We start from the raw sequence: 13,661 nt of genomic DNA, 5'->3' as shown, positions 1-13,661 counted from the left end.
GAAGCCTAAAATATTTACTCTCTAGCCCTCTACAGAAAGTGTTTGCCACCCCCTGCCTTTAGGATAAAGAAACCAAGGGTGGCAACAGAGCGGTGAACGCAGTGCCCAAGCCTGCAACTGTCGGTTGGATTACCTCTGTGTTTATATTGGGTTAATATTTCCTCCTTTGTTCCCTAGTAATTGGCGGTCCGCATCGCCCATGACCCACTGATCGGAGGCCACACCCTCGCTGCACGCTTCATGACCCAGCGGCACTCGGCCCAGTGAAGCCACCGTGGTGTCCAGCATGGCCGCGCTGCTCCTGGGCGCGGTGCTGCTGGTGGCCCAGCCCCAGCTAGTGCCTTCCCGCCCCGCAGCCCCCGGAGCCGAGCGGGGCCAGCAGGAGCTGGTGCGGAACGCGGGCACAGTCCAGGGCGACATGGGGGACCGTGCGGCCCCCAACGGCTCCGTGCAGCAGCTGCCGCGGACCATCATCATCGGCGTGCGCAAAGGCGGCACGCGCGCGCTGCTGGAGATGCTGAGCCTGCACCCCGACGTGGCGGCCGCCGAGAACGAGGTGCACTTCTTCGACTGGGAGGAGCACTACAGCCACGGCCTGGGCTGGTATCTCAGCCAGATGCCCTACTCCTCGCCACACCAGCTCACCGTGGAGAAGACGCCCGCCTACTTCACGTCGCCCAAAGTGCCTGAGAGGGTCCACAGCATGAACCCGGCCATCCGGCTGCTGCTCATCCTGCGGGACCCGTCGGAGCGCGTGCTGTCTGACTACACCCAAGTGTTCTACAACCACTTGCAGAAGCGCAAGCCCTACCCGACCATCGAGGAGTTCTTGGTGCGGGACGGCCGGCTCAACGTGGACTACAAGGCGCTCAACCGCAGCCTGTACCACGTGCACATGCAGAACTGGCTGCGCTTCTTCCCGCTGCGCCACATCCACATCGTGGACGGCGACCGCCTCATCAGGGACCCCTTCCCCGAGATCCAGAAGGTGGAGAGGTTCCTGCAGCTGTCGCCGCAGATCAACGCCTCGAACTTCTACTTCAACAAAACCAAGGGCTTCTACTGCCTGCGGGATGGCGGGCGAGACCGCTGCTTGCACGAGTCCAAGGGGCGGGCTCACCCCCAGGTGGATCCCAAGCTGCTCAGCAAACTGTACGAATATTTTCACGAGCCAAATAAGAAATTCTTCGAGCTCGTGGGCAGAACATTTGACTGGCACTGATTTGCAGTAAGCTTAGGCCCTGGACATTTGCTATTGTCAGTTCGGGTGTACATGGGGGGAGGGGAGAATTTTAAAAGGGCATTTAAGCTATAATTTATTTGTAAAATCCATAAATTACTTCTGTACAGTATTAGATTCACAATTGCCATATCTATATATATATATATACTAGTTATATTTTTCTACTTGTTAAATGGAGGGCATTTTGTATTGTTTTTCATGGTTGTTAACATTGTGTAATATGTCTCTATATGAAGGAACTAAACTATTTCACTGCAAAAAAAAAAAAAGAAAAAATAGATTTTTCTGGAGATGCTGTCTTTTTTTAAATATAACTGACTTGCCCCCAACTCAAAATAGCTGTCTGTGTTGCACTCATTGCAGAATCTATATTCATTTGTTACTTAAAAAAGTAAGGTTTTCATGGCTATTAAGATGGTCTCTCCTCCCCTTTCCTTTCTGCTTTGCTCTTTTTAATTATTAATGTCTCACTGTGGTCATCGGATTTATTTATTTTTTGCTTGCATTGTAAGATGTATCTTCACTGAGTTTTCCTGTTATTCATGGAGGTTGCATTGTCACCCATTCCTGACTGCAGCAGGTACCCTCTGCATCTGGCTTTTAATCCCAAGTAAGCCCAGTATGGAAAAAGTCATGTTAAGAATGGAGAAGCTGTTAATAACCTGCAAGAGGTTCCCTGTAATCCATCTTTGTGGTCAGGAATATTTGCAGATACTTCTGATCTTAGCAATCAGCAAACCACTAGTAAAGGGGATTATACCCTTGGCCTTCACAGTGTTTGGGGCTGTGTGCTCTGCTCCCTGTTGACAGTTAGCCTCTGGCAGGCCACTTAGAATGGACAATGGAAATTGCAAAATCTCTGTTGTGTGTTTCCATCTTTTAGATGCTGTGAAAAACTGACTGAAGTGGTAGCTCTTGCTTAGTTTGGAAGCCCGTGTTTTTTTCCTGAAAGATCAACGTACATTTATAGACAGATACACCCCATGCATTGGAACATAAATGTGTGAATGTTTCAAAATAAACTCCAAGCTTGGAATCCTGGCTATGGAAGAAAATGTAAACTCTCAAGGGTTGAAGTTAAAATGTAAAAGGGCCTAGTTGAGCATAGCATAGAAGGAACCCTTACACCTGCACCCAGAGGCAAGAGGCCCTGTTTGAACTGGAGACAGTCACATAAGCTCGTTTGACTGTCAGTTTTCTCATGCATTCTTCATTTGGTCAGCCTTGAACAGAATTAATAGGTTAGGGTTTTTTTTCCTTATGAAAGTTAAAGAGAAAATACAATAAGCAAAATAAACTTGGTTCCTGACATGCTATACACTTCAGAATGAGGGGAGGATGGCCATTATTGATTGTCTGCTTCACTAAAATTTCTCCAAGCAGTCCCAGGTTGGAGGAATTATTAGGGCAAATTCGAAGAGGGAGGAATAGACTTGGAGAACATGGGACTTTGCCCAAGATCACAAGGACTATAAGCCAGGCCCTGGAATCCACTCATAGCCAAAACACAGATATTTGTTTTGAAAAGCTCAGAAACAGTGACTTGAGCTGACTTTCCTCCCCTGGTACCAAAAGTCATCATCCTAGGAGGTGTGATTGAGCCAGAGGAAGGGCAAGGAGGAGCTGTTGTTTTGTTAGCAGTATTATCAGGGAAGTGAGTCATCCTGGTTCTGCTTCAGCTACTCAGTCTGATCTGACCTTAACATGGCCCATGCCACACCCCTGGCCATGGATGGACAATAGAGAGTACTGGGTCCTCTTCAGAACCCAGTGAGGTTATCATTCAACCACCGCCTCCCCAGAAGGCATAGCAGAAACATTTATAGCAGGGTTCCCCCCAACATGGTGGTGTTTTGTTTTGTTTAGTTTTGTTTTTTGACAGGCAGAGTGGACAGTGAAAGAGAGAGACAGAGAGAAAGGTCTTCCTTTGCCATTGGTTCACCCTCCAATGGCCGCCGCGGCCGGCGTGCTGATCCGATGGCAGGAGCCAGGTGCATCCTCCTGGTCTCCCATGGGGTGCAGGGCCCAAGCACTTGGGCCATCCTCCACTGCACTCCCTGGCCACAGCAGAGAGCTGGCCTGGAAGAGGAGCAACCGGGACAGAATCCGGCGCCCCGACTGGGACTAGAACCCGGTGTGCCGGCGCCGCAAAGCAGAGGATTAGCCTAGTGAGCCGCGGCGCCGGCCACGACTTGGTGTTTTGCAGTGTGCAGAGTGCCTTCCTCTACCCCACATCCCTGGATCTTGATTTTTATCTCAGTCTTTGAAGAGCTGAAGAAATGAGGAGACCCAGAAAGGCAAGATCAGGTTTGAAGGCTGCTCAGGAGCCTGCTGACTGCAGAAATTCTGACGACAGTGTCTGAGTCTCAAGGTGGGGTCTTTGCAAACTTCCTGTGCATGTCTGTGCCCTGTGGGAGGGGGTGTGGCTGAACCCTTGACTGTCGGGCAAGGGATGATGAGCAGGAATCGGGGAAGACAGGACCATCAGAGTGGCATAGTTGGTAGTGGGGGGTGGTCTAGTATGAAAGGGTTGCTGGGTATAAAGGAGTCAGATGTCAGATCAATTTCTGGTATGACTGCAGCTCATCACTGGGAAGGTAAAGGATGAGCAACCATTGCATCGGTTCCAGCCCAGGTGTTCAGATTTCTGAGCACTGATACTAGGAGGAGGCCCTGCAAGTAGTCAGGGACCCTGGTCCCTCATAAACATGCCTTATGCCAATTATATTAACAAAGAGACAGTGTCCAGCTCGGTCAAATGAGGCTCCTGCCCAGCCTACCTGGGGGAGGGCAGGGGCATCCTGGACCTCCACAGGGGGTCCTTCCAGAAAGGCAACTGAGAGTTCTGAAAGGAAAGCCTCAACTATGGAATTTGGAGATTGCCCCTGACCTGGTGCTTCTGAATGAAGGCAGCCCCTGCCCCTTTCTCCGGGAATGAGCTGGTGCTGAAATCCTGCTAACACGGTTTGCTTATCAGCTCACAGCTCCAAAATTGACTAATCTAGGAAAAATGATGATGCACCTCTGAGCAGAGGGTGCCTTACTTCTTCCATCCAGGGAGACTGTTACTCAGCTGTGGGAACATACAGGGCAGAAAAGACCACAGGCCAGTGTGCCTGCTGCTTGTAGTGGTAGGGTCAGAGGTTAGCATTAGGCACTAAAATTTTATTTTTCCTTCAAGCCACTGCTCTGTGCTCAGCATAGTATTAATTCCTCAGAATAAAAAAAAAAACTAAAATGCAGTGACTAATAGCCATTAACTACTTTGGGTTTTAATAAACAAAGAGGGGGCCAAGAGAGCAAGAGAAATGGTATTGATCTATTTACAGCCTGGAAGGGCAATGTAGTTCATGGCTTGACAGTTAATTCAGCAACAGCCCTCGGAAAACTCAACTAGCCCCATTATAGAGAGGAGAAAACTGAGGCTAAAGAAATTATCCACCTGCAAGTCATGTTTTTAGGAGAAATAAGGGAGTATGTTCACTCTAAGGGAATAGTGATCCAACAATGGGACGTGTTGACACTGGGTATTGAAAACGTGATAGAAGAAGTCACCTCCCATCTCTCAGAGTAGTGAGGGCTGAAAAATCTCCCCAGAGATCACATTGCATGACAGAGCTATGACCCAGGCCACTTGACATCAGACCACAAGGGCCCTAAAGTTTTACAGGAAGGCATCATGGAGTAATTGCCATGGGATCATGGAAGGCAGTGATGTCACTAGACATTCTGCACAAAGAAAGCTTGAGGATTCAAGCCATTGCTATGGGTGGGGAAGTAGGAGGAAAGAGACAGGCAAATGACTTGTCTAGTGGGCAACAAAATGGGTTGAACACAATGAGTAGGCAAGACTCTTAGACCCTTGTGGCCTTGGTGACTGCTGTCCAACGCTGAGGTCCTAGAAGCTTACTTTTCAAGCACTCGTGTCTCTGGCTCCTGTGCAGATGTTCCTGTTGCATAAAAACAACTATCATGTATTGTACACCTGCTGTATGCTTCGTATTTTAAGTATGTTGCTTCTAACCCACGTAATTCTGAGAAGGAAAATGTGTACTAACACAAAATGAAAGTGAAAGAGCCTGCCCAGCATAGAGCTATTGATTATTACAACTGGAATTTTGTCTCCAGTATCCTTGTTTGACTACTTTTCGTCCCGTCATATGGGGAAGGGGAAGAAGCAAAGCGGGAGTGTCTTTTAGGCAAAGCTTGTAAGGGAAAGTGTAAGCACTAGGATATGAGGTTGGCTACATAGGGGCTGTTGAGATCACCTTCAAGCAGGATCATGCTGGGAATTGATGTCACACAGACAAGATAAAATATGCCACTTGCTGGCACAAGTCCATTTGGGAACTTCAGTTAAAGGCCAGAACAAAACTCTCCAAATGTCAAACCAGGAGAGGAACAAAGACCAAGAGTAATTGCCATCTGATTCACTTGCTTGGCTAAAATATTTTGATATAGGTAACAGCCTTGGTTCACTCTGATGTCCAGACCTTTACTCCCTGTTTCTCAAATTCCCATTTGGGCAAAAGGAGAGAAAAGGAAATTAGAGCCAGGAGACTGAAGTGTGAAGCCTGGACCTACCAGTCATGATCTATGTGGCCTTAGCTTCAAATTTCTAGGACCACAATTTATTTCTTGGTAGAAAAATGAGTTGATATTTACTTCACTCTGTTTAGGGGGATAAGTCAATGGCATAAATAGGAGAAAATTATAAACTCAGTGAGTATGTGGCATAGTGATTCAGAGCATTTATGATATGCAAGACTGAATACAACTGGTTTGGATCAGTCAGCAGGCACGGTTGTAGCGTGGCTGCAATGGCTCACCCTTTAGTGTTTTCTGGAGGAATCCCTTCCATTAGCAAGAGCTGGCTTTCCTGGAGGTTCCTGGGAAGTAGGCCCACCATGCTCCCTAGCTTTCCTGGGGGCAGTAGGTAACTAGGGATTAACTGATGTGGGATGGGTGTACAGGTAGTGGACGACGTACTTGTCTCTTGCAGAACAACCTCTAGTACATCCCATGCTCAAAGCCCCTCATGAGAGCAGACAGAGGCTAGACTTCTCCTAAACCAAACTCTTGCTTGATTCTTCCTCTGCTTTGTCCTTGTGCCTTGTGTCTTACCCATTTCTTCTGTAGTTGCTCCCCCAGTAAATGGCCTGCCCAAGAATACAGGCACCTCCATCTCAGCCATTGCTTCTAGGCCATCTGATCTAAGACAGTAGCCCATATGCATGTCTTATTCTGTCTGTTTTTTAATGGATAATATGACCAACTCACAGGGCTATGGTAATTCTTGCAATTAAATGAGAGGCTGTGGGGAATGCATTATTTTATTGGCTGGCACATACAGGTCTTAAATAGACAGTATATAAAAAGTGTTACCAAGTAATAGGCTCTTTCTTGGCTTATAAGATTATCAGCATATTAATAATGTTTTAATAATATTAAACCCAAACTTCACCTTCTTGAAAGCTTTCTGCGTCCTACAAATATGCATGCATTGCTCCATGTTAATTACATCACAGGATATTATATCTCTGTTTTTTGGTAAGTGTTCCACTTAGAACCAGTACATGATGCCTCTTCCGCTTAATTGCAGGGACCGGCACGACACCTCACACAATGCATAGCTTGTTGTGGGTGGAAGCACTTGCGTGTGGATGCAATGATAATTCTGGTCTACTTGTCAGTCTGATATGAAAATCCTCTCTGCACATCCCAGCCTTGTGATCTGGCCTTCCTCCTGGGAGTGCCCACAGGCACTTTCAAGCAGGTTGCAATATGCTTTTTTAATCCTCACAGATTCTCCAACCTCCACATGTTTTTTCATCATCATATGCCTGTAAATAATACAATACATGACATGGGAGTTGCAAATATTTATTAACCCAGCAAATCATCTGACAAGCTTTTTCAACTCTTCCATCTTATATGTTTTCTTGAGTATCACACCAATGACAATTTAGTGTTTTCCAAGTCAATGCATCAGAAATTGGCTATTGAAACTCATATTCTCTGCACCCAAACCTATATTTCACTAATTTTGTCTCATGGATCTGAGTTCTAATATATTGTATCATGAAGAAGAAGTCTAAAATCACTTTTTAATATTGGCCTCCTGTGAAAAACCCTGGCTCTGGATTCTGAAGACCTGAACTTAGAGGTTTAATTTAGTCTTTTTCATAGATATGTGGCATTGGACAATTTCCTTAACTTCTCTGAATTTCTGGTTAGCTTCTATAAAATTTGTAAGAGAAGTTTTCTTCTTCACAGTGATTCCATTAGTAGAACACATATATTTGATAATGTACAAATATAAGAGACTACAATGACATAAACACATTTCTAATAACAAAAAAATCTTCCTCTGACTTCAAGCAAGCCCTTGTGGCTGGTGTCATCTTCAATGGAGGGTAAAGGAGTGATATCTGAATATTTACTGAAAGGAAATTTGAATATATTTTACCACTCAATCTCCACATCAATCTACATGACAAGTATTATTACTAACCTCATGTTATGAATGGGGAGCCAAAGCATGGAGATTCAAGTAATTTTCCCAAGGTCACATGGTAAGTAAATGGTAGGGCCAGATTTCTTCCCTGAGCAGTCTCTTGATAGCTAGTATACTTAACCTATAGGCTATATTGCAAAAGGGAATACCTTCTCCAACACATCTGCTCAGGGAGGAAGCTCACACACAATGAAGGCAAAAACACAAATAAGGAAACTAATACAAATATCAGCAAAAAAGCAGTAAGCCACAACCTGGGATGCCCACATCCTCTATCAGAATGCTGGTTCCAACCCTCACTCCTCCACTTTAGGTCCAAATTCCTGTCAGTGTATCATAGGAGGCAGTACATAATGCCTCAAATTTCTTGAACCCCTGTCACTGTCACCCACATGGAAGAACCAGGTAGAATTCCAGGATCCTGACTTTGCCTGGATATCCTCAGCTCTTGAACTAGCAGATGTGAAAATCAATCTCCTCTCTCTCTGTCTCTCTCTCTCTCCTGTGTGTGTGCGTGTGTGTGTGTGTGTGTGTATGTGTGACTCTGCCTTTCACATAAATATATATATATGTGTATATACATATACATATAATTATATAAATGCAAAAAGACTATGACAGGCAGAATTCTAGAATAGCCTCCAGGATTCCCACCCTTGGTACATACACCTTGCACAGTCCTTTCCTCTTGAATGTGATCAGAATTTGTAAATAAGATGGATTTTTTTGTTGAATTTTATATGATGATGATATATAACTACTTTATATCATGATGATATATAATTACTTTATGTGATATATTACTCTAGTTTTGTAGCCTGGAGAAGGAACCAGAGAGAGCGAGAGAGAAAGAGGGAGAGAGAGAGAAGAGAATATCTCCTCCTGGTTTGAAGGTGTCACCTGCCATGTGAGAGAGTCCTGTGATGGGTGCCGTAGAACAGCAAGGGACCATGGTGATCAACAGTAGCTAAGAATGTCCCCTGCCAAGATACAGCAAGAAAACAAAGGCTTCAGTCCTATAGTTGCAAAAATCTATTTTTTCCCAACAACTTGTGAGCATGGAAAAGAGCCCCAAGCTGTAGATGAGAAACTTTGACATTGCCTGGGGAAATGAGAGCAGACCTAGGGCATGCTCCAACTCCTGCACCTTAGAAACGGAAATAATAGATATATGTTGCTTTAAACTGCTAAGTTGACAGTAAGTTGTTAGGTAACAGGTAGCTAATAACAAGCTTAAGTCTGTTTTCTAGTCCATCCAACTTGGCCTACACTCACATTTTTTTATATATCTTTTCTTGAAAACAAGCAAAATGCATGGCTTCTGATACCCAAGGAATGGGGTTCCACCGTATAATAACCAGTGCTATCAAGTAAGATTAATCAGACATAACATTTTCCAACATTTTGGTTTGTATCTGTCCAGATTTTTCCAACCTGGAAACCTTAAATCTGTGTATCTGTTGTCTAATCACTTCCCAAGTGAAGTCTTGTTTCTTTCTCTGGAAACCAGTTCCCCTCAAAGTACTCTGCATATAGCAGATCTTTTTAATTGAGAGTTCTTGACTCAAGTTATACTCTTCATATCATTGTGTTTTTGGTTCAGTGGACACAATAATAAAATTTGAGCAGATCTGTTGTTCCAGTTGCTTTTGTCTATACAAGAAACTACTCCAAACCTAGTGATTTAAAGAAGCAATGTGTTGTCTCTTATAATTTTACAAGATGGGCACAGCTTGGAAGGTCTTAACTTGAGGCTCACCCAGTTATGCTCAGAATATGGCTAGGGTGGAAGTCATCTGTAGGCTACACTGTGCTGGGTATCCAAGACAGCATTTTAAAGCACATGTTTGGAATCTAGGTCAGGAAGACTGCAACAACTGGTGATTGGTTGGGTATCCTGTGGCCATGTGTCCAATTTGCCATGGAGACATAGGGTTATTGATGAGACTTTTTGTAGGATTCTGTAGGATTTTCTCAGAGAAGTCCAAGAGATGTAGGCTAAGCATGTGTACAATAGTGAAGCTATTGCCACATTCTATTGTTTCAACAGGCTCAGCTCAGAGAGAGTGTGAAAGGAACACATAGGGGTGAAATAATAGGAGTGGTTCACTGGGGAGCCCTCTTTGGAGAGTAGCCTCCATGACTGGCTATTCTTTTTTTTCTTTTTTTTTTTTTTTTTTGACAGGCAGAGTGGACAGTGAGAGAGAGAGACAGAGAGAAAGGTCTTCCTTTTGCCGTTGGTTCACCCTCCAATGGCCGCCGCGGCCGGCGCGCTGCGGCCGGCGCACAGCGCTGATCCGATGGCAGGAGCCAGGAGCCAGGTGCTTTTCCTGGTCTCCCATGGGGTGCAGGGCCCAAGCACCTGGGCCATCCTCCACTGCACTCCCTGGCCACAGCAGAGGGCTGGCCTGGAAGAGGGGCAACCGGGACAGAATCCGGCGCCCCAACCGGGACTAGAACCCGGTGTGCCGGCGCCGCTAGGCGGAGGATTAGCCTAGTGAGCCGCGGCGCCGGCTGACAATAAATAGAACACATGTCCAATGGATCTTTGGTGACACATAAAAAGGGATATTAATAAAGGTATAAGATTTTATGATATTTGAGTCCATTATATTAATATGTTATCATTATTGTTAGTCCTTGCAATTTCAACTATTTTGACCAAAGGCATTTGACTATTTTCATTCCAATCTTTTGATTATATGTGATGGGGATTATGTGATTTTGTGTAAGTCTATTTGTTCCATACATAGATCCCAGACATATATTCTGTTTTGCTTCCTCTGAATTTTGCTATTGCTCAACCAAACCATTGGAGGGAAAGACAAACTTAGAACACGTGGTGAGTTGGACTCAGCTTGGGAACCTTTGTATTATATGAAAGCACAAGCTCTGACATACCTACAAGACCTCTGAGAAAATTTGTCAAACACTAAACAACGTCGCTGAGACATTTAGCACTGCATGTTAAAGTCTACACAGCACTGAAAAGAGAGTGCATGATAAATTCTATTTCCACTTTGTTTAATTTGGAAGTTCTATCTTTAGTAGCAATTTACATTTTCCACACAATTAGGAGCTGTACCTGGTTCTGATTTGCACTTCAAATATCCAATTCAGCTGTGATTTGCATTTTTCTGACTTACCTCTTTCTCAATAAGAAAACTAGGTTTTGAATAGGGATATCATTAATTAAAATCTGTGTAGTAGTGATTAGCCATTTCAGAAGGTCAGTTTGTTGGTGTGGTAAATGGAGATGATAGTTTATTTAAAGAATTCTGAATGCTGTGACAACAGCCAGGCACACAAGTAGGCGATCAACAGGTTTGCTGCCCTGCATAACACTTTGTGGACTCTTTCTACAGATCTGAAAACAGAAAGTCACTGCTGGCGATAGACATATTTCAGCTACCCTTGTACCACCATGAACACCACAAGGCCAATATATCTAAAATCAATGGAATTTTGTTGCTCCTCTAAACATAAGCATTCACGTAAGTCCAAATCATGGACAGATATGTTATCAGGTATAATAAGAAACATATACTGTATCTTTTTTCTTTATCCCTATTTCTTGATCAGAGCTCCTAATATTCTTGGATTTTCCCAAATAATAAGTATGATAAAGATGATAAGAGACTTTTTCAAATACATCTGAAATTACCTCAGTGAAGTGACTTTCAGAAAGCCTCTAGATAATCACAGGAAGGGGCTGGTTGACAGGGGAATCCATCTGGTCACTGGAGAGGCAAAACGTTCAATCCACCCCCACCCAATAAGCCAAAAAAAAAAAAAAAAAAACCAACCTTCATTATCCTGAAAATTGTCTAAAAATTGCTTTGTGTGTTGTATTAAAAAAAAAAACCCTGTCGTTTTGTAATCTCACTCAACTCCTCCCACTGCCCACCCCCTTCACTTCTGGTCACCTGCCGGTGACCAAACAATCCTTCGACTCTTGGCAAAGACTAACAGGTTGTCCTATGATTTAACTCCATTCTGACAGTTTACTGAGAAAGCACCAATCCCTATAGGCTAAATCTCCATTGCACATGGCTGCCCCTCCTGTTCAGACATAGATTGCATTTCAGTTTATCACCTGTTCTTCTGATCCATGGGCTATGGGTGCCAGGTTCCTAAAGTCTCCTCCTCCGGTTCAATAATCTGATAGAGCAGCTCACAGTACTCAGATGAGCTCATTCCTGATTGTTGGTTTATTGTTAAAAGGTTAAAGTTCAGGAATAGCCAACTAGAAGACATGCATGGCACAAGGTGTGGATAAAGAAATGTGGAAGCTCCGTGCTCTTTCCAGGTGGCCACCCTGGCAGCACCTGCACATGTCCACCAACCCAGGAGCTCTAAAGTCTGTCCCTTTGGATTTTTTTGACACTTACTGTTTATTTATCTATAAAAGGGAACACATTTCATGTATTTTATATATTAGCAGTTTTTCAGTTTTGTTTTTTTCCCAGAAAAATTTTATTTAAGGAATACAAACTTCATGCATTTCTTAAGTACAACTTTAGGAACATTGTGATTCTTCCCACCTTACCCACCCTCCATGTATACTCCCACCCCTCTTCCTCCTCTCACTCCTATTCCCATTCTTATTTTCTTTTACTAAAATCTATTTTCAATTAATTTCAAACACATATGATTAACTCTAAATTAAGTGAAGAGCTCTACAAATAGTATGAAAAAAATAAAAAACTGTTTTTCAGCAGTCAAAACAAGATCTGTTAAAATCATAGCATCTCAAAGTGTCAATTTCACTTCTACAGGTTACCTTTTAGGTGCTGTATTAGTTATCACAGATCAAGGAGAACAAATGGTAATTGTCCTTTTGGGACTGGCTTATTTCACTAAATACAATGTTTTCCAGTTTCATCCATTTTGTTGCAAAAGACAGGATTACATTTTTTTTAATGCTGTGTAGTATTACATGGTATACATATCCCATAATTTCTTTATCTTCAATAGTCTTCAATTGATGGACATTTGGGTTGATTCCATGTCTTAGCTATTGTGATTTGAGCTGCAATAAATGAGAGGGTACTGATAACTCTATTATATGCTGACTTCATTTCCCTTGGGTAAATTCCTAGGAGTGGGGTGGCTGGGTCATATGCTAGGTCTGTATTCAGATTTCTGAGGTATCTCCATACTATCTTCCATAGTGGCTTTACCAGTTTACAATGCCACCAACAGTGGATTAGGGTACCTTTTCCCCCACATCCTCACCAACATTTGTTGTTTGTTGATTTATGATTGAAAGCCATTCTAACTGAGGTGAGGTGAAACCTCATTGTGGTTTTGATTTGCATTTCCCTGACAGATAGTGATCCTGAACATTTTTCTTTCTTTCTTTTTTTTATTTATTTGACAGATAGAGTTAGACAGTGAGAGAGACAGAGAAAGGTCTCCCTTCTGTTTATTCAGCCCCCAAATGGCCACTACAGCTGGCGCTACGCCAATCCGAAGCCAGGTGCTTCCTCCTGGTCTCTGATGTGGGTGCAGGTGCCCAAGCACTTGGGCCATCCTCCACTGCCCTCCCAGGCCACAGCAGAGAGCTAGGCTGGAAGAGGAGCAGCTGGAACTAGAACCTGGCACCCACATGGGATGCCGGCGCCGCAGGCGGAGGATTAACCATGAGCCATGGTGCCGGCCCCTGAACATTTTCTCACGTGTCTGCTGAGCGTCTGGATTTCCTCTTTTGAAAAATTACTGTTTATGTCATTAGCCCATCTCCTAACTATCAACTTTCCTCTGAACACTGCTTTGCTCTACCCCCTAAGTTTTGATATGTTGTGTTGTTGTCTTCATTTGTTTCCAGAAATTTTTTCAATTCTCTTTTGATTTCTACTATGACTTACTGTTCATTCAGGAGCATGTCGTTCAGTCTCC

At 43.8% G+C, this 13,661-nt stretch overlaps 1 protein-coding gene across 3 annotated transcripts in view; it reads left to right on the top strand.

The window, feature by feature from the left end:
* Positions 1-1,579, top strand: part of HS3ST1 (heparan sulfate-glucosamine 3-sulfotransferase 1) — a 33,752-nt gene extending 32,173 nt beyond the window's left edge. For all 3 annotated transcript variants that reach the window (XM_051830003.3, XM_017350365.4, XM_070069586.2), the window contains one exon: positions 178-1,579. In XM_051830003.3, the coding sequence (XP_051685963.1) occupies positions 287-1,222 (936 nt within the window). In that variant the 5' untranslated portion in view covers positions 178-286 and the 3' untranslated portion in view covers positions 1,223-1,579. The remainder of the gene's footprint in view (positions 1-177) is intronic.
* Positions 1,580-13,661: the final 12,082 nt, after the last annotated feature.

The sequence above is a fragment of the Oryctolagus cuniculus genome, chromosome 2 (genome assembly GCF_051225735.1).
Source record: "Oryctolagus cuniculus isolate XC-2025 breed Fujian yellow rabbit chromosome 2, ASM5122573v1, whole genome shotgun sequence".
Taxonomy (NCBI): domain Eukaryota; kingdom Metazoa; phylum Chordata; class Mammalia; order Lagomorpha; family Leporidae; genus Oryctolagus; species Oryctolagus cuniculus.
The sequence above is the reverse complement of the archived record's forward strand: the minus strand, read 5'-3'. Positions and strand labels throughout refer to the sequence as shown.